This window comes from Acomys russatus, chromosome 18 (genome assembly GCF_903995435.1).
Source record: "Acomys russatus chromosome 18, mAcoRus1.1, whole genome shotgun sequence".
Classification (NCBI taxonomy): Eukaryota; Metazoa; Chordata; class Mammalia; order Rodentia; family Muridae; genus Acomys; species Acomys russatus.
The window spans coordinates 45,158,138-45,183,574 of record NC_067154.1 but is presented as its reverse complement, the minus strand read 5'-3'; the positions used below and the strand labels follow the sequence as shown (position 1 = coordinate 45,183,574).

Here is a 25,437-nt window from a genome sequence, read left to right as displayed (position 1 = left end):
CATTCTGTATCCCAGGGAAGCAGAATAATATAAGAAAGCTGATATAAAAAGCAAGTGGCCAAAACGATGCAAAAGATAGTTCTCTTTTCGACATCTTATTCTTTTTTTTTTTTTTTTTTTTTTTCCCCTCTCTCTCTCTGAAGTAGTTTTCTTTTCCTGGAGTTTCCAGCAAAAAGTGTGTGTGTGTGTGTGTGTGTGTGTGTGTGTGTGTGTGTGTGTGGTGTCGCTAGAGAGGAAAAGACCCCGGCTACACCCTGTTAACTCTTTTTCCCTTTTGATGACTAGAAGCCTCAGATCACCAAGAGCTCCTTTGAAAAGTGAGTTTGTACACTGTTAAAGGAGACAAACAATAAGAGAAATGCACAATTTCATTTCAACAGCCTTTGCCCGAGTAGAAAGCACATGCTCCTTGTGGCTCCTAAGTGACTGTCACTGGTGGTGCCTGACACAGTTATATTCACAACAACAACAAAGTATGCAGAGAAATTAAATTACGTGGAAATCAATAGCGTCTGACTGCTTCAAACAACTGTCTGTCATGGCTATTCTTCTCCAGGAGCCTATTTATAAACCATGAAAGAAACAGGTTCTTGCCGCATAAAGACAGTATCTTTCACATCGCATTTCTATGTTGTTAGTTTTCTCCATATACAGAGGAATGCGCGGGCATAATTTAACATACAAATGCCTCTCTGTATATGTTATATAACAGCTTGTTAGGCAGCTGGTAGTGGACGTGTGCCTAAATAATGCGCATATATTCTAGGTTTAGGACAGGGTGGGAGGAAAACACGCACAGAGGAGCTCTTGAATCCTGTCCTTCGACCTCCAAAAAGGTGCCTACCCTTAAACAATAGCTGGCTTTTTTGATCTTTGCAGACCCGTGGTGCAAAGGTGAACCGTGCAATGCGCATGCCTGGCCAGCTACAGGTGCATCACCTGCGTTGTCCTTGCTGGTGGTCACTATAAGAGCGACTCCCTCGCGCAGCCCGCGGCGGCTCGAGACGAGCACGCGCGCGCTCTCCGAAGCACACGGCGCCGCGGACAAGGAGGGCGCGCGCCAGACAGACGAAGACAGGGGCTGTCTGTCAGCGCGGCGGGGCCGCGAGCTCTCGCGAGAGCTCCCCGGGCCGGCCGCGAGAAGTGGGGCTCAGGTGTAAGAGGAGTGCATCCCGTCGGCGCGCTGGGCTAGAGGCTCTTGGAGGAGCCGGCTCGAGAGACCTGCGCGCGGGCGCTCTGTGCGGTCCGAGGCGGCGGCCCCGCGGTAGCAGGCGCAGCAGCAGCAGCAGCAGCCCCGCGGCGAAGCCAAGGCGAGCCACCCGCCGGCCGCCGCGGTCGCAGCCCCGGCGAGGGAGGGAGGCCCGGCGAGCCGGCAAAGTGCGCACTTTGCCGCGGACTTTGCGAGTGTTTTGTGGATTTTACATGCCAAGCCGTCAAGATGATGTCCATGAACAGCAAGCAGCCTCACTTTGCCATGCATCCCACCCTCCCTGAGCACAAGTACCCATCGCTGCACTCCAGCTCCGAGGCCATCCGGCGGGCCTGCCTGCCCACGCCGCCGGTAAGCGCCCCACGCCCGCGGCCCCGGCCCGCGCGCACGCCCCCCTCCCCCGCTCCGAAGTGCTGCATGTCGGGTGCCGCCTTGTGCGGGCTCCCGGTCCCGCTTCTGCGGGCCGGAGCTTTTAGAGGGGATCCCGCTGTGAGGCACGTGTGTGTCCACTGGCGTTTAAGGTCTTGTTCCTGTCTGCCTGTGCCTCTGTCCAGCGCCTGCGATCAGTGGGGGAGTGCTGGGGCCGTGACTCTTCGACTTTGCTCCACTTTCTCTGTTAATTTCACGCCTGGACAAGGCGATCTCTGTGCTTGCTCGGGTGTGTGACGCGGGTCCTTAGCTTCGAGTTACATCTCCGTTTCTTCTTTTTCTTCTTCTTTTCGCCCTTTTTCCGTCTCCCACTCCCTTTCCCGGAATGTGTTCTCGTGTCCCCTCCTACCCTTCTCCAACCTTCGCTGCTCTCCTGTCCCTCACCTTCTGTTGCCCCTGCTCGTTCTCAACGTGTCCCCGCTCCTCCGTTTACCTTGCTCTTCCCACTTCCCGTTGTTATTTTGGTCGCTTTGTGTTTGCTTTTTGCCTGCGCTTTCCGGCTTCTGTGTTTGTTTTGTGTGGTTTTTTGTTTGGTTGGTTTTGGTTTTGTTCTTTTTGGTGTTTTCCCCCCCTTTCTTTTCTTTTTTGCTTTGGTTTGTGTCGCCTGCAGCTGCAGAGCAACCTCTTCGCCAGCCTGGACGAGACGCTGCTGGCGAGGGCCGAGGCGCTGGCGGCCGTGGACATCGCGGTGTCCCAGGGCAAGAGCCACCCTTTCAAGCCGGACGCCACGTACCACACGATGAATAGCGTGCCATGCACGTCCACGTCCACCGTGCCACTGGCGCACCATCACCACCACCACCACCACCACCAGGCGCTGGAGCCGGGCGACCTGCTGGACCACATCTCCTCGCCGTCGCTCGCGCTCATGGCCGGAGCGGGGGGCGCGGGCGCGGCGGGCGGTGGCGGCGGCGCTCACGACGGCCCTGGGGGCGGAGGCGGCCCGGGGGGCGGCGGCGGCCCGGGCGGCGGCGGACCCGGGGGTGGCGGCGGCGGTGGCCCCGGCGGCGGCGGCGGCGGCCCGGGCGGCGGGCTCCTAGGCGGCTCGGCGCATCCGCACCCGCACATGCACGGCCTGGGCCACCTGTCGCACCCGGCGGCCGCGGCCGCCATGAACATGCCGTCCGGGCTGCCGCACCCCGGGCTCGTGGCCGCGGCCGCACACCACGGCGCGGCAGCGGCGGCGGCAGCGGCGGCGGCCGGGCAGGTGGCGGCGGCGTCAGCGGCGGCGGCGGTGGTGGGCGCGGCGGGCCTGGCGTCCATCTGCGACTCGGACACGGACCCGCGCGAGCTCGAGGCGTTCGCCGAGCGCTTCAAACAGCGGCGCATCAAGCTGGGTGTGACGCAGGCCGACGTGGGCTCCGCGCTGGCCAACCTCAAGATCCCGGGCGTGGGCTCGCTCAGCCAGAGCACCATCTGCAGGTTCGAGTCGCTCACGCTCTCGCACAACAACATGATCGCGCTCAAGCCTATCCTGCAGGCGTGGCTGGAGGAGGCCGAGGGCGCGCAGCGTGAGAAAATGAACAAGCCCGAGCTCTTCAACGGCGGCGAGAAGAAACGCAAGCGGACTTCCATCGCCGCGCCTGAGAAGCGCTCCCTCGAGGCCTATTTTGCCGTACAACCCCGGCCTTCATCGGAGAAGATCGCAGCAATCGCCGAGAAACTGGACCTCAAAAAGAACGTGGTGCGGGTTTGGTTTTGCAACCAGAGACAGAAGCAGAAGCGGATGAAATTCTCCGCCACTTACTGAGGAGGGTGTGAGGTGCCGGGTGGGGCAGACTGGGGAGCTCAGGGGTGCGTTTCTGGCGCTCACCTCTGGCTATTTCCCCTCATTTAGAGTGTCCTTTATCCTGCCTGCATTTGGGGAGTCCTTTTTTCTTACCCGTTCCTCGGCCCCACTCTGCACCCTTCTCAACTGTACCCCAGCCTAGAAAACAGGGGTGTTGGGTGTGGAGAAAGGTTGTGATGTCAGGAAAGAATGGGGGCATTTGGGTGAGCAGGGCGTGGGGGGAAGAAAAGCAAAGACTAGAGCCGGGGGTTTGAGGAGCAGGATGGTTCTGGGGACTAGGGTGGGGGGAGAGATGGGGGAAGAACTGGGGGTGGACCGTTTTTTTTTTGTTTGTTTGTTTGCTTTTTGTTTTTTATTTTTCTTGACCAGAGACACTTATCAAAATCATCTGGGGACCAAGGAACTATGTAAAAAGACAAAACTACCAACCACCACCAAAAAAACAAAACATAAAACCCTAGACTAATAAAGAGCGGGGGGGGGGGTGCAAAGAAAGATGCTTTGGGAATTTAACTCCAGGAAGCAGTATTCTGCAGCTTCATTTACTCCCCCCCCCCCCAGGAAGAGAAGACAGCAGTGCCATTACTACTAAGGCCCCAACTTCAACTTCGCACACACAAGTGACTCATAAATAAAAACCAAACAAACTGGAGCATGAACTTCTGGATAGGAAGCTAGTTGTTCTGTGTTTAATTTCACCTTCTAAAACCCTACATCTACCCATCCATACCCTCTTCGTTTTACTACTTCTCCAAAGAGACTCCAAGGTGTTTCAGTCTAGTCTCTGGAGCCTAGCTTACTCGCACTTGGGAGGCTGCCTGGCCCTTCACAATGAATCTTCAAGCTCCACAAGCCCAAGGCCAAAGTCTTGGTCAGGTGAGCGTCTTCAGGCAATGAGAGTCCAAAAGACAGACAGTAGGTTCTGAGAAATAAATATTTTATTGTGGGATAATTGATTATAAACTAACTACAGTAAGAGTTTTCCATTTTTGTTTGTGTATCCATGAAAAGATTATTTGAAAATAATATTTTTTTCTCCCAACCTCCCTTGTAGAACTTTACCTTAGCTTGCCCTTTGTTTTCAGCCCAGATTCAAACTATCTGATGGCACTTACTGCTCTTAATTTAAATAGAAAGATAGAGAGAAAGAGCATAGGGGAATAACTTCCTTCCATTTTGAGTTTTCCTCACTGAATAAAATCCGTCTTACTCTTCTAGGTCCCCTTCTCCCTCTCTTGGAGAACATGAAGTTGTTTAAAAGCTGAGAAGTTTCTGCTTTCATTGGGGGCAGAAGTGGGCTGTAAGAAACACCACCTAAAATCCCAGAAGAGAGGAAGACTTTTAGAGCTTTAAAGGCCCTCCCCTCCCCTGTTTGTCTCCAGGAGGTCTGCACTTACCTGGGGAAAGCAGAACAGTTGTTTCCTTGTTGTTGTTATTATTAAAGGATCGTTTATTACTGGGGATAAATGCTGAGTCGCAAAAACTTTAATTTGCACTATGAGTTTCCAACATAGAAAATCATGTATGGTATTTCATACTAATAATCTAAGCTGTTGATGGATTTTTCTAAACATTGAGAAAAATAGTTAAAGGTGGTTTGATGAAACGCTGCCTGCTTTGTGTACAAGCTGCTATTTGGATCTCATGTGGAGATGGTTTGTTACTATCACTGAACCATAACTAAAGATGAAAACAGCAAATGAGGGGGAAAACACTACTGTTTAAAAAGAAATCACGCATGATTTGAAAGGTACAGAAAGAAATACTTTTAGGTCTCACTCTGGCTAGGAGTTGTTTAATTATATTGTATATCATTGTTTTCAGCACAAAACATCCTATGCATTTGAAACTGAGCACTAAACTGGGCTGGCTTTCTGGTAGACCATTGGACCATTTTGTGTGTGTGTGTGTGTGTGTGTGTGTGTGTGTGTGTGTGTGTATAGTGTGATTTCACAGTCTACTGCCTGTTTCCACTGAAAACACAACATTATTGTAAATATTTTCTTTCATGCACAGGCTCACACAGTGGTTACAAACTGCAGTGTTAATCCTGAGATGTCTCACTGACTGGTCCTCCTGTCCATGTTGTGTCTGCAGAGCTTTCTCCTCGGTTATGTCTTTGCTCTATTGCCCTCCCCCCCCATCAGAACCATTTCTGTGCGCCAACATACAACAGGGAGATGTGTCCCAGTACACTTACAAATAAAACATGGCTGAAAGAAGAGCAGTTTTATGATTCGGGTGCATTTTTGTGTTTACATTGAGCGAAGTCCTAGTAGAGCTGTTCAACAAATGAGACAAGACAACCCAAATAAATATATAAATAAATAAATAAGACCAAACAAAACAACCCTCAACTAAATGCATTAAAAACAGACAAAAAGGGGGAGTAAAGGAGCATCACAGAAGGCAGAAGGATAAGGAAAGATTTTTGTCTGATTTTTTTTTTTCTAAATGAGAATTCAATTTCAGATAACTCATGAAAAGTGGTGCTCTGAGTAAAATGAATTACTTACCAATTTTTATCAAACTTTAGTTTTAATAACGGAAACTCTTAAGCCACAGCACTGCGCCCAGTGTGGTGATGGCAAGTTGTAGGTAATGAGGCGTCTGAAAAGCGTTTAAGTGGACTGTCAGGGACACAGGTACTTGGGGGTTTGAGTGTGCAGTTCTATTCTAAAAAAAAACTTCCCAAACTGTTGTAACTAAATGACTTTTCGTTGACAGTTAATAAATTTTAAAACTATCCTTTGATCTGTCCAGATAACTTGTCAAATGTTTCCCTTCACTTAGAACATTTTGCATGCCACCAATCGCTCCAGACTGACAAGAGGTTTTTTCTTTCTTTCTATTTTTGGTGACCTGGGACTAGATCAAATGCCAAATGTACAAACTTCGTTGCTAGCTGGGACTCTATGCTCTGACGTCATGTCATCTTATTTTAGCTAAATCTTTTTAATTTCACCGGCATATCTGTGAAAGAAAAGTGATGTTCAGAAAAGAACAGTACATTTTAAAAAGGTGTGATTTTAAAACAGTTGTTAATATTTTAAAAAGCACTAGAGGTATTTTTAAAAATAGATCACTTCCATCAAAATTGATTTCTTTCTGTTATTGACTTGAAATATCATCAGAGTTTCTAATAAAATACATTTGTAAAAGAACACATTATTTTATAGAAAAGTATGACCAGATTTCATTGTTGGAGATCCAGGAATGAACAAATAGAAAGATTTACAAGGGTTGCTTTTCTAATAATCTGCTCAAACAGAAATGTTGCAGGCAAATACATTTGTATTATATAATAATGGATAATGTATGTATTAAGAATTTAAGCATTTGTTTTGTATTAAGTAAATCCTTGCCCAGTACAAAAAAAAAGAGACTATTATGTTAATAAAACATCATGAAAATGCATTGCTTTGCAGGGTTTCCTATTTTATATAGTAGGAAACTGTGCAAAACCAAAAAGGAAAAAGTTTTGCCTTCTGGTAAGTGGATGTGCATACTGCAGGAAGGAATGACAGCACTTGGTTAAGGCTCCTTTAGCTGTCAGCCCACGGAAAAATTAAAGTCAAAATTACGGAAGAGGAGGCAATGGTTTGCTGATCTGTGGTAGTTTGGGATTTTTCCAAGTTCTCTGGTTCCAAAAGTCAAGAAGTCATGCTAAACGGATTCCCTCCCGCATCTGGGTGGAAGGAAATAAAACGTGTGATTCTGAACTATTAAGAACATAGTTTCAGAGGTCGGGAAAGTAGGCTCTAATTCTTTTTTAGACTCTTAAGATATGCAGGAGCAGACTAGGAAAGGGAAAGAGATACATGTGCATGGAGTGCACTGGCCACAGTAATGCTACTGCCCTCTTAAAATTGCTTTCCGGAACTCTTCATAGGGTTCTTAGTTTTTCTGTAGGTCTAAGAAAGGATGCCCTCAGCATCCACCACCTAACTTCTGGATGGATTTTTTTTTTCTTTTTTTTTTCTTTTTTTTTTTTTTTGTCTAATGCGTGTTCTTAAATTACTCTCAACTTCAATTATAAGCTGTTAAATAAACCGTAGGCACCCACTGCTATGACTGTATCGGTTTTTACTTTCTTGTTATAATAAGATTTCTTGGGTCCAGTTCTTACCCTTGGTCTTGCAGAGCAAGACTCTGTTGGTAAGTTCCAGCCTGGGGCCCACATTCACCTTTGTTGTCCCAGCCCCTGGACTTGGGTATCACCGGCGCAAACATCCCTAAACTATTTTGCAAGTGGGTGGGCTTTCCTTATTTAGTGCTTTCCCAACCTTATTCTAAGGGTCGTGATGGCCAGAGGGGAGGTGACGACCACAATTATACTGGATAATGTTTTGCCATTGCTATCATTGAGAAGCCAGTCTTAGTCACATCAGAAGAGCCACACAAACCTCGTGGGCTGTTTTAAAGGAGGCCACCAGCTTAATTGATTTTAAAAAAAGCAGCTGAGATCAAGTTCTCGCGGGGGCCTCTTTTTCACCTGCGAGATAAGCCTTGTCGCAATAATTACGTTATTTAATATTTGATCAAACCTTCGCGCCTCTGCGACTTCAGGCGCGCAATGCGGCCGCAGTCCAGCTGGGCACGTGCGACAACGCGGACGCGCGGCCATCCCACTCGGGTTGGCTTCCCCTCTGAATAATTCATGGCCTGAGAGTTCTGGAAATTAATAAAATGAATGATAACAAGAAGCTAATTAAAAACTTTCTTAATTGTTGTCAAGTCAGCTTCATGGGAAACAGCCCTGGGTGACTCCAGGAAAACCGCGGGTTGCTGAGGGTGGCGCTGACCGTCGGAACATTCCTCGGACTCATTGTGACTTGGGGAACTGCTCCCGGGGCTGCCTGCTCCACCGCAGCCGCCTTTGGCAGCACACCCGCCCCACCGCCTAGCTTTTCACTGCAGGGCGGGAAGGTTGGCGTGTGCAGTTCCAAAGCAGAGTAACTGCGGCGTATTTTCAGCTAGGAGGGGGTTCCTCCTTTTCCCCACCCACTCGAGCTTCTTGCTGCGGACCCCTGGCCCCCCAGGTTTCTAGCCGCCGGCGGCCTCAGCCATGAAATGACAGCCATACATCCAGCATTTTCCCTATCCGGGACAGCATTCCGCCAGGCACCGGAGGACGCGAGTGGGTTAAGAGCCCAAGGCCAAGGCATCCCCGGCGCGCGTGCGCACAGGTGGCCACCGAGTGCTGACTGTAGCTGGGGCTAGTCCAGGCGGAATGTGAATGCGTGGAGCGCGGCAGGAGGGGGCGCGGGTGGTGGTGGTGATGGTGGGGCAAAGCAGAACCCGCTCATGCGCACTGAATGCGCCCAGGGCCCTTGAGGGAGTCAGCTGCAGTTCCGGGTTTCAAAATTAGGCTCCGTCAGAGGTCGAGTCTCCGAAGTGCCTTTGAGCACCGTCTGAGTGAAAAGGGAAGAAGACTCAAATCTCATATTAGTTAAAAATACTTTCTTTACACCCCAAGCTGCCTAAGTCAAAAGTCAGTTAAAGGATGCAGAAGTTTCAAAATTGGTTTTGCACGGTTTCCTGCTGCTGTTTATTTTAAAGAATTGGATAAATACGTCCTAAGCTTTTGTTTTGTTGCCAAGACTCAATTTACCAATGCGTGCTACGGGTGCGAATTTATCAGACTAGAGAGCCTTTATATATGGGAAAGCGCTCGGTCTCCCTCGGATCCCTGGGTAGAATCGGAAAGTGAGTCCCAGCCTGTCTCCGACGGAGGAAGGTGGCTACTAACAAATTTAGTGAGAGGATTGAAGGGGTGAAGGAAAGCCTAAGGGACTGGCATTGAGCTCGACGAAGAGTTGGCAAAAGCCATGGAGTGGAAAGAGACTGTGCATTTACCGAATAAAACGAATTACAAGCGAAAGTTTGTTTAATAAGTCTGACGCCTAGCCCCAGCACAGCACAATGTATACAAACTTCTGGAGACGTGAATCAGAATAAAAACAAAACGTTGACAATTTCCAGCCGCGGAAATTCACACTTGCACAGGTCTCTTCCCCGCCCCTCCCGTCCCTGCCAAGTGTTGACAATAAACATTTAATGAAGGCAGAGACCTGGCCGTCTCCAGACAGTGTCAGAATACTTTCAGCAGACCATTAGCACGGCTTCTTCTACTTCAAACATCGCGCGGCACACCCTTACATTATTTAAAAAAAAAAAAAAAAAACAAAGTGTGAGATAAATAATACGTTCACAAGGCTATCTTAAATGATCTGCAGGAGTTCTCAGGCCCCTGTGCTTACTAACAGAAAGTAACTCATTGTAGATTACTCGCGCTTAAAAAATGTTAAATACAGTTAATGCAATATTAATCGCCCTTTGGTGATATAAAATGCAATATTTTCAGGCAGCTATTGAGCTTTTCCAGAGGAAGAGCTGATGAAAAGAGTCACAGCTGAATAGTGGAGAGAAAAAGCCTGGTATTTATTGCTTTTGTTTGGCTTTTGGCTACAGAGACAGGAACCTTCTAATGGGGTAAGGACATTTATTTTATCTGCAATCTATTGCTGAGAGAGCAGGGGCGGCAGATGGGGCTGGTGCGATACTCACAGTGTAATTTAGAGCAAATCCTAATAACTAATAATGATTTATGTTAATTTTGATCATCTATGCGACTTTACCAAATCGTTGTGGTGAAAGACAGACAGAAGGTAAATGTGAAGAGGGCTCTGAGGCGCATTGGTTGGGAGCTCTCCTCCTGAGCTGCGCAGGGTCTTTCAATGCATTCTGTTTTAGCAATGGAAATGTGGGTGTTTGGAGAAGGCAGGTAGGGTGCCTTTGACGTAGTACAAAGGTGTTTCGATCAGCCTTATCTTTCTTCTCAAATCTACTTAAAATGTATAGCCTTTCAAGGGCAAGAGCCTTTCATTCCGGTTTTAAATAAAACAGATGCGTTTCAGTTGGTTTTTTTTTTTTTTTTTTTTTTTTTTTTTTTTTTTTTGCCTCCGTTAAACTAAAGAATCTCATATAAGAATGCAGTGGTGGTGGGAGTCTTGGGACTGGGAAAACCAGGAGCCACTGTAAGCTAATAGAGCCTTCCCAAAGGGTAATCTTAATGTCTAGGTTCGAAGTGAGTTTAAGCGCAGCGCGGCCAGCAATCTCCTAGCGTTCACTGCCACGCCTCACGTAGAAGTTCTATTACTGGTTCCTTAAACTTCCTGCCAATTCCTAATCTTTCTCTTTATCTGACACTTGTTTGCCAACGTGAACTTAAGGAAAGCATTAATGTCTTTACCACCCATTTCTATCTCCCTCCAAGAATTTCCCGGGCTTTTAAACTCAAACGTGTCTCTTCTATCTTGACTCCCTTGGTCAAGAGGCACCGGAACAAAACCCCAGGGGGCGGGGGGGGGGGGGAGCTTCCTACACAAACCAGGTTCTACACTGAAAGGAGACCATTTCCGGCTACCGTCCCAGCAAATTTGAAAGGGAGGGTGCACCTTGCTCCTGGCAATGTACTTTCTCCTTTACCTTTTGTGGGTTTTTAACGCCTCGGGGCTATAGTTTGAAAGTAAAACAGCTTCAAAGCATCGCCTTATTAGCTCTGTATTTGAGAATTTCAGAGATGAAAACTACCTAAAAGGTTTAATAGGGCGGAACAGTTTTTATTTGCCAAGCAAACAGCCAGAATATAGTTCAAAAGGGGTGCAGTGGCTTCTCAGCAGGAGGCTGGAAGAGCAAGAACGTGGGCGAATTTCAAGCTTTAGTTCTGAGGTTAAAGTGAGGTATAAGCTCAGAATGAGATGTGTACTTTGATTTTTTAAAATATTATCTTCCTCCCCCAAATTTATACACTCGGACATATACTCTCAGAGGCTTGTTTCACCTTCTTGAGTTGTTGTCGAGACTTTTTGTTTGTTAGTAAACTTTTGCTTAGGAAGATGGGTTATCTTTTTAAGGATTTGATTTACCAGTATATTTAAAATACGAACGCACCCTTTAAAGTTAAATTTTTATTATTTTCCTTCCTTTTTATATTTTTAAAGGCTACAGATGTAAAGCTGCATTTGGTTTCTTTTACAAGGGGAAAAAAATAGCAAGCCACAAGATTCTCCCTTTAAAATTAGGCTGTTTTGTTTTTGTTTTTGAAGAATATTTATCAGTAACTGTACTGGTACTTTACTGCTAGTGTTCTGGGTATAAAGGAGTCTTTAAGCAAAATAAATCTTTAAACAAAATAAATCCAGGCAGCTGACGTTAGCTGTTTGCTGATGTGATTCTCAGGAGCTGTGCCTGTTTGTGAGCTTGAAGCTGAGCTTCCACGTGCATATCCGTATACAAACAGATGTAAGCACAGCTTTATTATTATTATTATTGTTGCTGAATGTAACTGAATCTTATTTCTAAATTTCATTCAATTCCATGTCAGTGTTTCAGCACCAGAAGCTAGTCCCCTAAAGTGGAAGAGCAGTACATTATTGAAACTCTCTATCAAACAGCTCTGGGGTGCAGCCTTTCTACAAATGCTGGCTCTCAATGAGGCCTGGCTGTCTGAGTGCACATAAGCCCCTAATATGTTAATGGCCGTAGGGGATGCCTAAGGTGCTATCTCAAGCTGCTTCGCACACCATATGTCAGGCCGTTAGCCACATGAATCTATTAATCAAAGGGAGCTGGAGAAGGAGGGGAAGGTCTTGGGAAGGGGGGGGGGGGAGAATGGGAAAGCTGGGGGAGGGGGAGAGGAAGCAAAGAAAGCATTTAAAATCCCTTCCAGTTACTTTTATTTACAAAAAGGAATAAAATACATATTGTAAAATCAACAGAGCTTTCCTTTGTGTTAAGTGGAAGACTGTTCACAAACGTCTACCAAAGGATCAGCATAGTGTCTGTGTGTTCTGAGTAGAAGGAAGTTTTACTTAAGCACCCTGTCTATGGCTCCTTTATTAACAACTTTTTAAAGCAAGACTCTCTTGGCACAAAAAGTTTTTGCGATATGTGTTGTTTTGTAGATGGATTTTATTTAAAAAAAGAGAGAGAGAGAGAGAGGGAGGGAGGGAGGAATAGGAGAAATGTGTATTGTAGGGACCAAAGGAAGACCTGGGGAGAAGTGTCTGGGGATTTATAATGAATATGTAATACATTAATATATATCTGCATGGGCAATAGGGTTTTCTCCACTTCTAGCTGTTCTGACAGGAAGTGTAATACATTTACATCTTTGTCCCTTCCTCTAAGCTGTGTTTATGCTAAATTAAACTGCAGGCTATCCAGGTGGGAAAAAACATTAGTGACAAAGCATTTTAAATAACTCACCGCTCTTGTTTCTGCTTTGAAATCTCTTACCTTCCAATGTTTGAAGTAAGTCTCAGTTAGATATTTAGCTTGGAAAGTTCGTGCAACCTTAAAAGTAACTGCATCCAGCACATGGAGAGGCTGTGAATGTTATGCATGCTAAATTCAATAAGAAAAAATTATTAAGTGATGAATATTTCTTTCATATGCCAAAGATGCACAACTCTTTGGTAAATCAAATGAGTATATTAATTTTAAAAGGTTAGAAACTGTGCCAGAAACAGACATGGGAGGAAAACAATCCAGATGATTAAAATAACTTTCCCATGTGCAGTTCTACCTGGGACTACATTAAGTATAAAGTCAAAGGTCACTTAGTGTGTATTTGTTGTTTCTATTGATGATGATAAATAATATGAAAGATACCAATTTTCTATTATAAAAATCTATAAAAATAAGTGATATATTCTGGGATAAATACCACTGAATGTCTTCTTTCAAATAATATCATGATTAATAAGCTTATATTTCAGGAGCTAATTTGTAAAATATAAAGTGACTACAAGTTTATTGATCTTATATTTTTTGCTCTGTGTGTGTGTGTGTGTGTGTGTGTGTGTGTGTGTGTATACTTGATTGCTTACATATACTTGAGAGCAAATAGTTCACTTATAGTGTAAAATCCTGTCATTGGCATACACTCAAAACAGTTCATTATGTTGGGTATGTAAAGAAGAAAAGTAGCAGAATATTCTTACTCAAGGCTTAAAAATACTTTAAAGGCAAAGGTGAAACTGTCCTTAATTATATGAAACAAAAATTATTTGAATACTATCACATTATGTACAAAATACAGGTTAAGTAATCTGTACTATGTGTTAGCTGGAGGTGTTAAAGTTGACCATTTTTATAAAGGCATCTTTCTATCTGAGACACAGAGAAAGGTTAATATTAGTATTCACCTTTAAGAAAGATTCCACTACTTTAGATTGTTTGGTTTGTATGGAAAATCATAATGTGACTTTTAAAAAATGTGGGAGTGCACTTAAAAATGGAAAATACTATTGTACAGAACTGAAGTCCGTCTGTAAATATGAAGAAATCTTAGGCATGCTTTCATCAAGCAAGTGAAGAATACATAAAGATGCATCATCCTGGATTTCAAGGGTAGCTTGCATGGGAGAAACACTTTTTATCTTTAAATTTTGGTGCAAGCCACTAGCCTTTATTTCTTTCCCTGTAGTTAAAAGGTAGCCCATATATCTGTCGCTTTTGGTTTCCAAAGACTCGTAACTTAATTCCTTCAGGCTATTCATCAGCACAGTAATTAAACTAGCAAATGGATGTAAATAAAGTGAAATTGGTTTCATGACAGATGAGGCAAAGAGGCCTCTGACATGAAACAAGGCAGGACAATAATGATTTCAGCAGCGTCAGGCCATGGAAGGAACCCCAGCTGGATTTATTAGAAGCTGCAGTGATTTGCTGGAAGCGGGCAAGACATGAACACTCTTTAATTTGACAGGAATTTTGCATCCTAAAGAGCATGTTGAAATATAAATTTAGAGATGAGTTCAGGCAACTGTCAGCAGAAGTATTTTTGGGAAAAAGATGCTATTCATTTTTTTTAAAGAAACTACATTATCCTTACTAATAAGATTTCATTTGTTACAAGTTATTATCTAATCCTGGAAATAACAAGGGGCAAAAAACAAAACAAAAGCCTATCATGCATTTCTTTATATTGAATTTTGTTGCTAGTACAAGGTTAACTTTCAAGTTTCTAGGTGTACTTTCTAGAGAAGTTGTCTTGCACAGCTGATTTTTAAAATTCAGCATAATGAAATCATATGTGCAGTTTAGAGCTGCAGGTTTACCTGGTAAGAGAATATGGCAAACTGGTAGAGAAGCTTGAATGAGTGATTTATTTTACAGAGTTGAATTATCATTGTATTTAAATGAAGATCTGGCTCAAGTTTATTGCCTCTAGTGGTCTGAGTCTGGCAGTCCAGAAAGCAAAATTGTAGTTACAAGAACTAATTATCTCAAGTTTGTAATAAGACAAAGCCTTAAAATCAAATATAGTTTTGTCTCTATACATCAAGAAGCTCCGTAATCAAGAGGCAATATCTGAGAATCATGCTATAAAAGAAATAAAAAAAAATCACAAAAAATAAAAAGAAATCAGAAAGAATGTATGCTTGCTGGAACCAACAGACACAAGGGGAAACTGAGTCACTCTCCTTCTGCAATCAGGACATCATATATGAAATAAAAACTTTTTTCACACCAGGAAAAGATTAGCTTCATTATCCATGAAAATATCATATACTATGTGCTTTATATTTGAATGTAGTCTTAATTATTTAAGGTTCCATTCAGAAGGAAAACAAATCCTCATAAGCTTCCTTGAGAGGTGCTTGCCCTTGAAGCAAGTCAAAATTTCAGCACCACGACCAGCGCAAAGCGTGTCTGCAGCTATTGACTCTGGAGCGCTGAAAGAACTCTTTCATACTCCTGAAACTGTATTAGTAATTTAATTACTTACCAGTAGGTCCTCATCTTTGAATAGGATGCTAACATGTCCTCAAACTATACAAAATGCGATGCTTTATAATATTAGGGACAGAAGGCAGAGTATGTGACCAAAACTCTTAATGAAAAAGAACTTAAAAAAGAAAGAAAAATAAGAAGATGAAAAAAAATAATAATAATAAAGAGAAACAGAGAAAGAAGGAAGGAAAGGAAAAGAAAGGAAGGAAAGAAGGAAGGAAGAAAGAAAGAACGAAAGAAAAATGATATCCAACGAATTCTCCCTCCAATCTAATTGTGGGTGACTTTCAGGCCAGGAAGGAATTTATTATGAAACTCAATTGGCTTTCTCTCTGAGCCTGCCTTTTTTTTTTTTTTAAACAGAAAAAAAATATGCCTAATTATTTTAAAGTTCCTTTCCAATCGTGAGACACAGGCAAGTCCTTTAATTATACTACAGTATGAACAGGGGAAGCATATGGAGGAGAATGTCAAGAGGAGGGTGCCAGGGGCAGCTCCTTGGAAATCTGTATTCATTTCTGGCTCTTATTTGTTCAGTAATCTCTACCATCATAACTAAATCTTGAAGCACTGATGTAGTTCGAGTTGTTGTTGACTTAACGTCAAAATTCAATCACTGGGGGTTTTGCATCAGCCGGGCTACTTATTTGTCTAATAAATCCGTCATTTTGTAAGAAAAATATTTGAGCAGCCGTACTTGACCTCTTGGTATCCACAAGTCACATTTATCTCTCCCAGTTTACAAATGCAAAATCGAGATGATCATCTAACGCCTGAGGAACTGTGTTGATTTCTGATTGGATTTTAGATGGAAATGTCTATTTTAAATACCTTGTGATTAAATTGTACACATAATAGAATCCATGCATTTTAAACTCATTCCTGCTTGGAAACTTAACAGCCTAAACTGCTAGTTGTACATACCGATGCTAGGGGAAAAAAAGCCAAGCCATCCCACCCACATTTGTCCAATAAATAGTAAAATTGGCCTCTAATTGGAAGACTTTATTAAAGCCAGAGGTTGTTGAGGTTGTTTTTTTTTTTTTTTTTTTTTTTTTTTTTATTTCTAAACTAGTTCATTTTTATTATCCCCCCACCTCACCATGGAGGGGAGAACAATGCAGTTTATGCTAGCCAGCGAAGAATGTTATGCCAACCTAAGAGACAAGGCACACAGTATGGACCATTTCCACTCCAACAGTCTTGAGTCTCCTCTTAAACCCTAACTGAAGTTTAAGAAAATCCATATTACCATCTGTTAGCGTTAATCAAGGGAAGCAATGTGCTTTAGTTGCTTGAACTAATTTTATTTTCTCCCACCCATGTGCTTAGAAATGACTAGGGAACACCCAGCTGTCCCTTTCCTATCTTCTTCCTCTGCAGAATATATGTTCATGTAAAGATCACTTTACAACTTAAGAATCTTCCCAAAGTCTTCAGCTAAATCGCCATGTTCTTTTAGAGAGTTTCCCTGTTCGGTGAGCACACTTCACGTGTCTGTAGAAATAGAGAGAAAACATTCTGAAACAGACTAGAAGACTAGTTTTGACAGTTAGTATGAGGCTAAGAGTACCGGCTGCTGAAACTGGAACAGGCTTGTCTCAGGTTTTCAATGCCTCCCGACACGTGTCAGGGAAGAGGTGCAGACCACGCTGACTCCGCTGGAGAGGACCAGGGCTTGTATCTGGTCAAGTTTGGGAGTCTCTTGTGCTTTCTTGCGCTGGGTGTGAGTTGTTGTCCGCTTGTGTGTAGTATTCAATAGCTAAAGCTGGCGTAAAGAAAGGGACACTAGCTTGTCTGGATCTGAAATCGTTGCAATGTTTGGAACCCACATAGAACACTTAGGTAGAAGGTGGTCACCAGAGGGGCTCGCGAACTCCCACTCTCTCCACCTTGTGTCTGCTCTGGATCACCTGCCCTTCTCTGCCTCGCGTGGCCTCTCTCACTTGTGCACTGCATGCTGGAATCTTTGGCACCGGGCACTTCCTGGAGTGGTGGCGATCAGACTCTTTCCTCCTGTTATTGTTACTCCCTTTCCACATTCTTGGTCTTAAGCTTGGTCCCAGAGGTCCTAGCGGCCCCGGTGAGGCTTCTGTGCTGGGCAGGGTTGGGGGAAGGAAGCTTTCACCTTCAAGGCCTGTGAGGTCCAGGATGAAGCTTTTCCTTTGCATATAGGACTCCAAAAGTCATTGAGATCTTAGGCCTGGAAGAGCTTCTGTGTGCACCTGCATCTGCTCGCTTCCTTCTGTTATTACCTAGAGGGGTCACTAGTGATTTGCAAAGGGAGCCTGGAGGTGAGACAGAGCTCCTGCCTCAGCCTGTTTGGAGCTTACTCCCCAAAGATTAGTAGGTGCTTGTTGACAAGCTGGCCTCTCGAGAGGCTACTGAGGTCATTTCCAAGCCGGCCCTTCAGAATCCGATGACTTCATTTTTGTCTTCCTCTCATAGAACCTTAAGGCTATTAAACATGCAGAGAAAACCACTGAATCAAAAAAAGCAAAATAAGATAACAAATTTTCAAGTTTCTACCTAAAGTTCCCTGTGAGAGCAGCGGCCAGCACAAGCAGCTCACAGTTCTCAGGCTCTGGAGAACTGAAAATGTGGGATCTCTATTTGGATCGCTCCCACAGGTCTGATGGAACATGCATACACTACTCTGCCATAAGGGAGTAGTTCTGGAGTAGTGACAAAACCAGACTGAACTGACAAACTTTTCCTATATTTGCATCACAAATACGTGAATCTTTCAGAATCATTGCCACCTCCTGACTCTACCCCAGCTCTCTCTGCAGCTCTGGAGAGAAGCACGGGAGATGTCTGGAGTGCCTTGGCTGGACCTTAAGAGGTGAACACCGAGGGAACTTTACTGCTTCATGAAAGGCGAAGTCAGGGATGTGTCTGGAATGAAGTAAAGCTGGGAGCAAGGCAGGTTGCTGTGTGGACCAGTTTGCTTGGACCTCCAGACTTACTCTCATTAAAGCTGGGTGAAGGATTTTTTTCTCTTACTCTTTGTGTCGTTTTCTTTCTTTCTCTTCTTCTTCTTCTTCTTCTTCTTCTTCTTCTTCTTCTTCTTCTTCTTCTTCTTCTTCTTCTTCTCCTTCTTCTTCTCTATTTGAGTCAATGACTCAGTCAGAAGCATATTGCAAAGACACTATTGTTTTCACACGCAGGGCCAGTGCTACTGTTTGTGGAGGCAACTGAGGCAGGAGGAGTGCTTGGCAGGGACAGGACCGTATGCTTTCAATGCGGATATATTCTAAAACTCTGATGATTCGAGCTTGGATGTAAAGTGTTGGCAGCACCATATTTGAATACTCAAAACTTCAAGATACAGGATATTGTTCTGCCATGGGCAAGGTTAACTAACACCCAGGAGCTCTGAGAGGGAGGCATGAGTTCCAATACTTGAGCTTCAACTCCAGGCCCCACTTACAGGGCCAAAAGTTAGTCCTCATCCACATTAAGGTAGCTGAGAGCTTACAAAGTCATTAAGAAATGACAGGAGAGTGCTTTACCAGCTTGAAAATCCTAATGTTGGCTTGTGGAAATAGATATTTCTACACTGTCGTTATTAAAAACTTACAAAATCTTAAATCAATATAAATTAATTTAATTATGATTTGTAATTGCATTATGCATGATCAATTTGAAACACTACTTTAAGGATAATTAGAGCTGGGCGCTGTCATTCCTGACTCCTCTAATAGCTTAATGAAAAGGAATGTCATATACTCACTACCTCTGTGTTAAACCTGTAAATTACACTAAATGCATATTTTCCAATAAAAATTATGATAAAATAATTGTACACTTTATAGACTTATTTTATGACTCCATTGTAAATGTATAATGGATTTTCTTGGTGGAACTGTATTCTGTGTTTTTTCCATGCACCTAGTTAAGTATTTATTAGGGTTGATTGAGCTGTCAGTGTTTTTTCCAGGATCAGACCTCAAGAATTTGAATGAAGACTACTTTTATGTAAAAATATCATGCTGTCCTCGAAGCATGTGCCAAGAGGTCACTGCAGATGGAGGTCCTAACTTAGCATAATGGGTTTAACATTTCCATGACATCATCAGGGAATCTGAAAGAAGTCTAAGGATAATCAGAGTGGTCATTCAGGAGAAGAGTAAATATTTTATGAGGATATATAGAAGACAGGAAAGATGGTCAGAAAGGTGAATCTCAGCTTCTTATAGTTCAGAGAAGGAGGCATTTCTGCTAGGCAGAGAGTTGAAAGAGCCACTGCATATGCTGAAATTAGGCAGAGGAATCCGAGAGGTTCAGAAAGGGACCTGTATCAGGGATAGGCCTGCAAAAGATTGCTTTTGTTTCTCAAAGTTTTCATATATTTTTCAGTGTGAAGGATTAATCCTTTACATGCTAGCATACAAGAATATACATTCAGTGCCGTCCTGTCCTTAATTGCCTGTGTTGGTTTCTCAATATTTTCTAGTACTACCAGACAAACTCTTTACACTTAGTACGACTATTGAAATTATCAAGAGCGTAGTGAAAGTATTTGTGAATTAGATAAATCCAGCATGTTCATATTTATTTATTTTCTTCCTTATATAAAATAATATTTGGTTATATCTATTAATATAAGTCTTGAGAGGTTAACCAATATCTACCATCAGATTTCTACTCCCAACCCAACACAGATATTTAAAAAGTGCACATACAGGAAAAGAAATAATAAAAAGCACACAAGACTATATAATTCATAGTTTAAAGCATTTTCTCAAAATGTTTGTTTGTTTTTTCAAAATGCTCAATATATTTGCTTTTTCAAGATAGAGTTTCCTCTATATAGGCCTGGGTATCCTGGAACTTGCTGTGTAGACCAGGCTGGCCTCGGACTCAAAGATCTGCCTGCCTCTGCCTCCAGAGTTCTGGTATTAAAGGTATGCATCACCACACCTGGCTCATTTTTATCAGACTTTACACAAATAGAAATAAATGTATTTTGCTATTTGAAAAGAAGTCGCATGTTTTCTGTATGGCTAGAAATACTGGCTCAAGTTCAACATTATTACGTTATTGTTTTTGTCTTACTTTAGACTGTGGGGATTAAATGTCTGACATGAATGATCAAAAATGTCATCTGGAATGGATACTGAGTCTTCTTGAATTAACATTTATTCCCATGACAATTCTCTTGATACTTCTAACACAAATGAACCTTAAGAACTTTAATTTTTCTGTGCAGAAGACACAAATGCATTAAGTGATGCAAAGAGTAGGTAAAAAAAAATTTTAATTGTAAATTAATGTTTTCTCTGAAAAATCTTGTCTTTTCAACACATTCCTCACCCTGCACAGAGATTGTTAAGCCATGAAAGCATCCCTGCTCTTGTGCACGTGACATCTGAGGAATATTCTTCTTCTCTGTAACATTTAACTCAAAATGCATTCTACTGTAAGGATACATTTGTACCCCTGGCTTTAGGCTATAATAAAGCCTTCTCGAAAAAAAAGCTTGTTTGTTTTATCTTTGTATTTCCCCAATTACATAAAGTAGGAAAGAAAACCTCATGCCTACTCAAGTTAAAGAACACACAAGTTTTCCCTTATAATCATATTGATTATACGAACAATACAGTTTTTTGCTTCTTTTTCCAACAGTACTAGTTTCTTCTGGTGTTCTCGCTGAGGATGGCAAATGGCAGCCAGGATTGTTTTCAGCTGGTGTTCTTTTCATTCTTATATTTTATCTTAAAATTATGTTCCGTTGATTTGAATTTGGTTTCACAAATATATTACCATTTTATTTGAAAGCAATTTAAATGAGGTTAATATTTTAAATGTCATAATTTTCTCTATATAATTTGTGTTATCAATTTCTGTGCAATTATGTCATGTCATTTCAATTAGTTATAGACTGTTTTCATGATCAAAAGCCCTACTCTTTTGACCTGAACTGTAAGTACACTCCATTATTTATGCTGTCATGGACAGATCTCCTGTTAAAAATTTGGCATTATATGGTCACCAGATATTAACTCGAGAGCGTCTCTAGATGATTTATTCTTACTTTCCCCTTTGCACGGTCACTGAATATAGCAATGTAATGATTGCTGCAAGTGGGCCAGTCAAATGCCAAATAAATCATTCCTTTATCAGATGCAAAGTTTAAAGTGCCATTTAGCAAGTTTTGCTTCTTGGTAATGGGGCTCAGCAAATTTTATTTTCTGATATATTTTATAATGCTCCAGAGTAGGTACTATCATTACAGAAGACCAGCATCATATCTCAATAGGTTCTGGACGCTAACTCTTTTTATTGTAACCAAGTAACTTATTATTGACACTGTAACTGGATCTGTGCAGCAAACAGAACAGTGCTATTTTGTGGAACTCTGATAACTATTGGTTTGCAATATGGGAAAGAACTATTAATGCTTTTAAAACAAAAAAAAATGATGCTTAAAGTGGGCCATTCTGTAGAAACATGAATGAGGTTATATTTATTTTAAAAATATTTATATATTTCATTTTAAAATCCCAAAGAAGTTTTATTTGTAATGCCCATTGTACTTCTTCCTGAACTGGGAAAATGCCCTTCATGCTCTGAGGTTTTCTTTGTCTATACAAAACAAAAAAATAACAAAACAAAACAAAAAAATATTTTTGACCCAATCCCCTTTAACATCAAACAAAGCCCAAAAGGGGAGTGGAACTGGTTATGGACCAGACCAGTACATTAAATTTCATGGCTTGAAGCCACAATGACCAAACATCTTGCTAATCAAAATCCAGATCCTCTTCATGTTTCAAGCTGTTTGCCAAACAAAGAAAAGACAAAACCTCCACACTTGCACATTTCCACATTAAATGTGGAAACATTAAAAAAAATTAGATTAGGAAATAGAAGAATATAATGACCTTACTCTCAATCATATGCTGCCAGCTAAGTGTTTGAGACTGAAAAATTGCACTAATGAAGCTATTTGAAGGCTTTTGTGGACAACTGCTTCCTCTTTGAAGATTAAATGAATGATGCTGATGTGATTAATCTTAGTACAGGGAGTGATGCAGCAGCTAGGAAATACCTTGGTGATTTTCATAATTAAACTGAATCAACATTTCAAAGAAATGCCAGTGTTATCACTTGTATATTAGAATTACGTTCATTAGACAGAAGAAACAAATAATTTGAGCAAACAAGATTTTCCTTTTGGTGTATTGAGACTTCTGTCATGTCTCAGAGTATCTTACTGTAAATCATCATTACTGCTTTATCTTGTCCTTGTCTACTTGGCTGTTTTTGCGTCTCCTTGCACATGCACAGGGCAGATAATGATTCAAAGCATCTCTCTTCTATACTTTTAGATCTTTACACTTTTCTTCTCTTCGCCTTATAAGTTAGTCATCTGCTCACCTTAAATAAGATTTCAGAATTTCAATTTCTAGTTAAGTGAGGTGTTTTGGAATTATTCTGATACTTTGCAAGGACTTAACAAAAATATCTTTGGTATATTTAGAGCTCACAGCATATTTTTAAACTTATGTATTAGTTGTTACTAATTTCTAGTATAAATAAATTTATTTTCATTGTAGTAAGGATTTGAATGTGCTTTGTTGATAATTTAAAGTAGAAAAGATCTAACACCATTCCCAATCTAGCCATTTGAAGTTAGCCGGGTTGCCCAACTCTGAGCAGTCTGGGTTCTTACTGAATGTACCACTTCAGGATCAGAGCTAACGATCACTGCGTCAAAGTCCAAGCATCACTTTAAATTATTTTAAATGTTTCTGAGTGACTCCCAGGAAAAATCAGATAAATTTGGTCGATTTGACCAAGTTACAGATGAGTAAAAATAGTCATCTGCAAACCTGTTTTTCTCTCACTGTTTTAGGGCAGAAAATACGGGAATTTTCAGGCTCCAACAGCAGCCGAGGGACAAGACTTCTGAAATACACAATGTCCCTGAATTGACCTGAACTGTTCCATGTCCCTTGTTAAGGGGAGTGGATTAGGATGTAGTTAGATTGTGGATGGTCTGTAATCTGTTAACATTCTTCACAAACTGTAGAAGTTTGAATAAAAATGACCTATAGGCTTGTAGGGGCTAGTACTATAGGAGCTGTGTTTTTATTGGAGTAGGTGTGGCCTTTGGGAGGAAGTATGTAGCTGCAGGTAGGATTTGAGCTTTCCAGTGCTCAAGCCACGTCCAGTGTCACTTTCTCTTCCTGTTGTCTGCCAGTCACCTACCTCTCCAGCACCATGTCTGCCCACATGCCACCGTGTGTCAAGCCATGATAACAATAGAATGAACCTCTGAAACTACAAGCCAGCCCCTAGGAAATATTTTTCTTTTTAAAAGCTGCCATGGTCATGGTGTCTCTTCACAGCAATAAAACCCAGACTAAGACACAAAGATACCTTCCTGTGTTGTTTGACATGCTACATGGTCATCTATGTACAGAAGCTGCCAGCTAGCCACAGCAGGAAGTGAAAACTGAGATTGACTTTTGACATATAGACCAAATATCTTTGTTTGAAATGGGCTTCTGACACTGAACTCTACTTAGGACAAATGTTAAAAAAAAAATATTGAATCAAAAGCACAATTTCCCCTCAAATCATTCCTCTCTTGCTTGTGGTCACAACAAACAAGACAGGACAAAAAAAAGGGACAGTCAGGGTCCCGGGCTGTGAAGAGACCTGCCTGGGAAGAAAAGCTCAGAAAAATCTCCCTGGTGTCAGACATGTGCCAGATGTGGAAACCAAAGGAATATGGCTGGAGGAAGGAAGGAAGCTGGACCTGTCCTGAGAGGAAGCCAAATTGCATGGGGAGCAAACAGGTCAATGCACTGGACAAGTCTGTGGGCATGGTGGGAGCCACGCAAAAGAAAGAGTGTTGGGGAAGACTGTAGTTTATATGTGTGAAGTAAATTTTATATCGCTGAGTCATGCTGAGGGAAAAACTGAAGTCACAGACCAGAAGACCTTACTAAACAGAGAACCCTGCTCTGCTGGCGAAGCTGTGTCCCGCATCCTTGAGGAGTTGTTCTTCTGCAAGACTCTGAAAACATAATTCGTACACATCTTTCGGTGCTCTGTTCCAGAGAACTGGGGGTGGGAAGAGGTAATTATTCAATAAATCACTCTTGCCAGAACACTTCTTTTCTGGAACACTGTAAGGAATTGGAAACACTGAGAAGCTTTGAAAGTGTTCCTTGTTGTTCGATTATATCCTGGCAAAGCTCCTGAGCGTGCCTCCTTCATCTTCTTCCTTAACCTTCCTATGAAGCACCCCATGCTTATATTTGGATGAGTCATACATGGGATAACCTTTTTTAAAAGCAGAGGTTTATATGCATTTTTATTTCTCCTCCTTCATTTTGTGTCGCTGAAACAAATGTCTTACGTCTCATAGCTGGCTTTCCTTTAGTAATGAACTTCTAAAAAGAAGATGGCATTGGGGAGATTTCTCAGCCTCCTTCTTCTCCACGCAGCCCACATGGCTCTAACCACCTTTCAGGTGATGGGCAAGCTTGCTTTATGGAAAGAATTCACAAAGACAGAGGATACGTCGTCAGAGGGGAAAGACGACCATGGTGCTGGGACCCTGCTGGATGCCAGGCTCCTGGATTCCCTAAAAATAAACATGTATTGATCTTTGCAGTATTCTCTCTTGTTATGTTTTGCCAACAGATAAATAGTGTTTAATGATCCCTCACAACTCAAGGGAAGCTTTTTTTGTTTGTTTGTTTGGAATGTATCAAAACACATTTTAAAGGCTCTCTTTCAACCTGGTTATAGAATAACTCTCTTAAGCATTCAATTTTCACCGCATTATTTCTGATTTTCTGACTGATCACTTCATTTCTTTCTTTCTTTCTTTTTTTTTTTCTGTTCAGGTTTTCCTTGTCATTCTCCTAGATCCTTCAGTATTGATTCATACTTCCAATATTATATTTTTAAATTTTTAATTAATTTGTTCAGATTACATCTCAATTGTTATCACATCACTTGTATCCTCCCATTCCTCCCTCCTTCCCACTTTCACCCTATTCCCCTCCCCTAGGTCTGTGACTGAGGGGGACCTCCTCCCCAACTATAGTACATACGCTCAACCATGTTCATAGCAGCCTTATTCGTAATAGCCAGAACCTGGAAACAGCCTAAAATGTCCCTCAGTTGAAGAATGGATAAAGAAACTGTGGTAAATTTATACTATGAATACTACTCA

The 25,437-nt window shown here is 42.3% G+C and overlaps 1 protein-coding gene across 1 annotated transcript; it reads left to right on the top strand.

Annotated features, from left to right (window-relative positions):
- The first annotated feature begins 1,399 nt into the window (after positions 1 to 1,399).
- On the top strand, positions 1,400 to 3,652 carry Pou4f1 (POU class 4 homeobox 1). Its single transcript, XM_051160938.1, has 2 exons — positions 1,400 to 1,561; positions 2,250 to 3,652. The coding sequence occupies exons 1-2, from the start codon at positions 1,439 to 1,441 to the stop codon at positions 3,387 to 3,389; spliced, it is 1,263 nt and encodes a 420-aa protein (XP_051016895.1). The 5' UTR covers positions 1,400 to 1,438; the 3' UTR covers positions 3,390 to 3,652.
- Positions 3,653 to 25,437: the final 21,785 nt, after the last annotated feature.

Coding starts and splice junctions, on each gene's coding strand:
- Pou4f1 (XM_051160938.1), top strand. CDS start 1,439: ATGATGTCCATGAACAGCAAGCAGCCTCACTTTGCCATGCATCCCACC. Junction 1,562..2,249: donor CCTGCCTGCCCACGCCGCCG/GTAAGCGCCCCA, acceptor TGTCGCCTGCAG/CTGCAGAGCAACCTCTTCGC.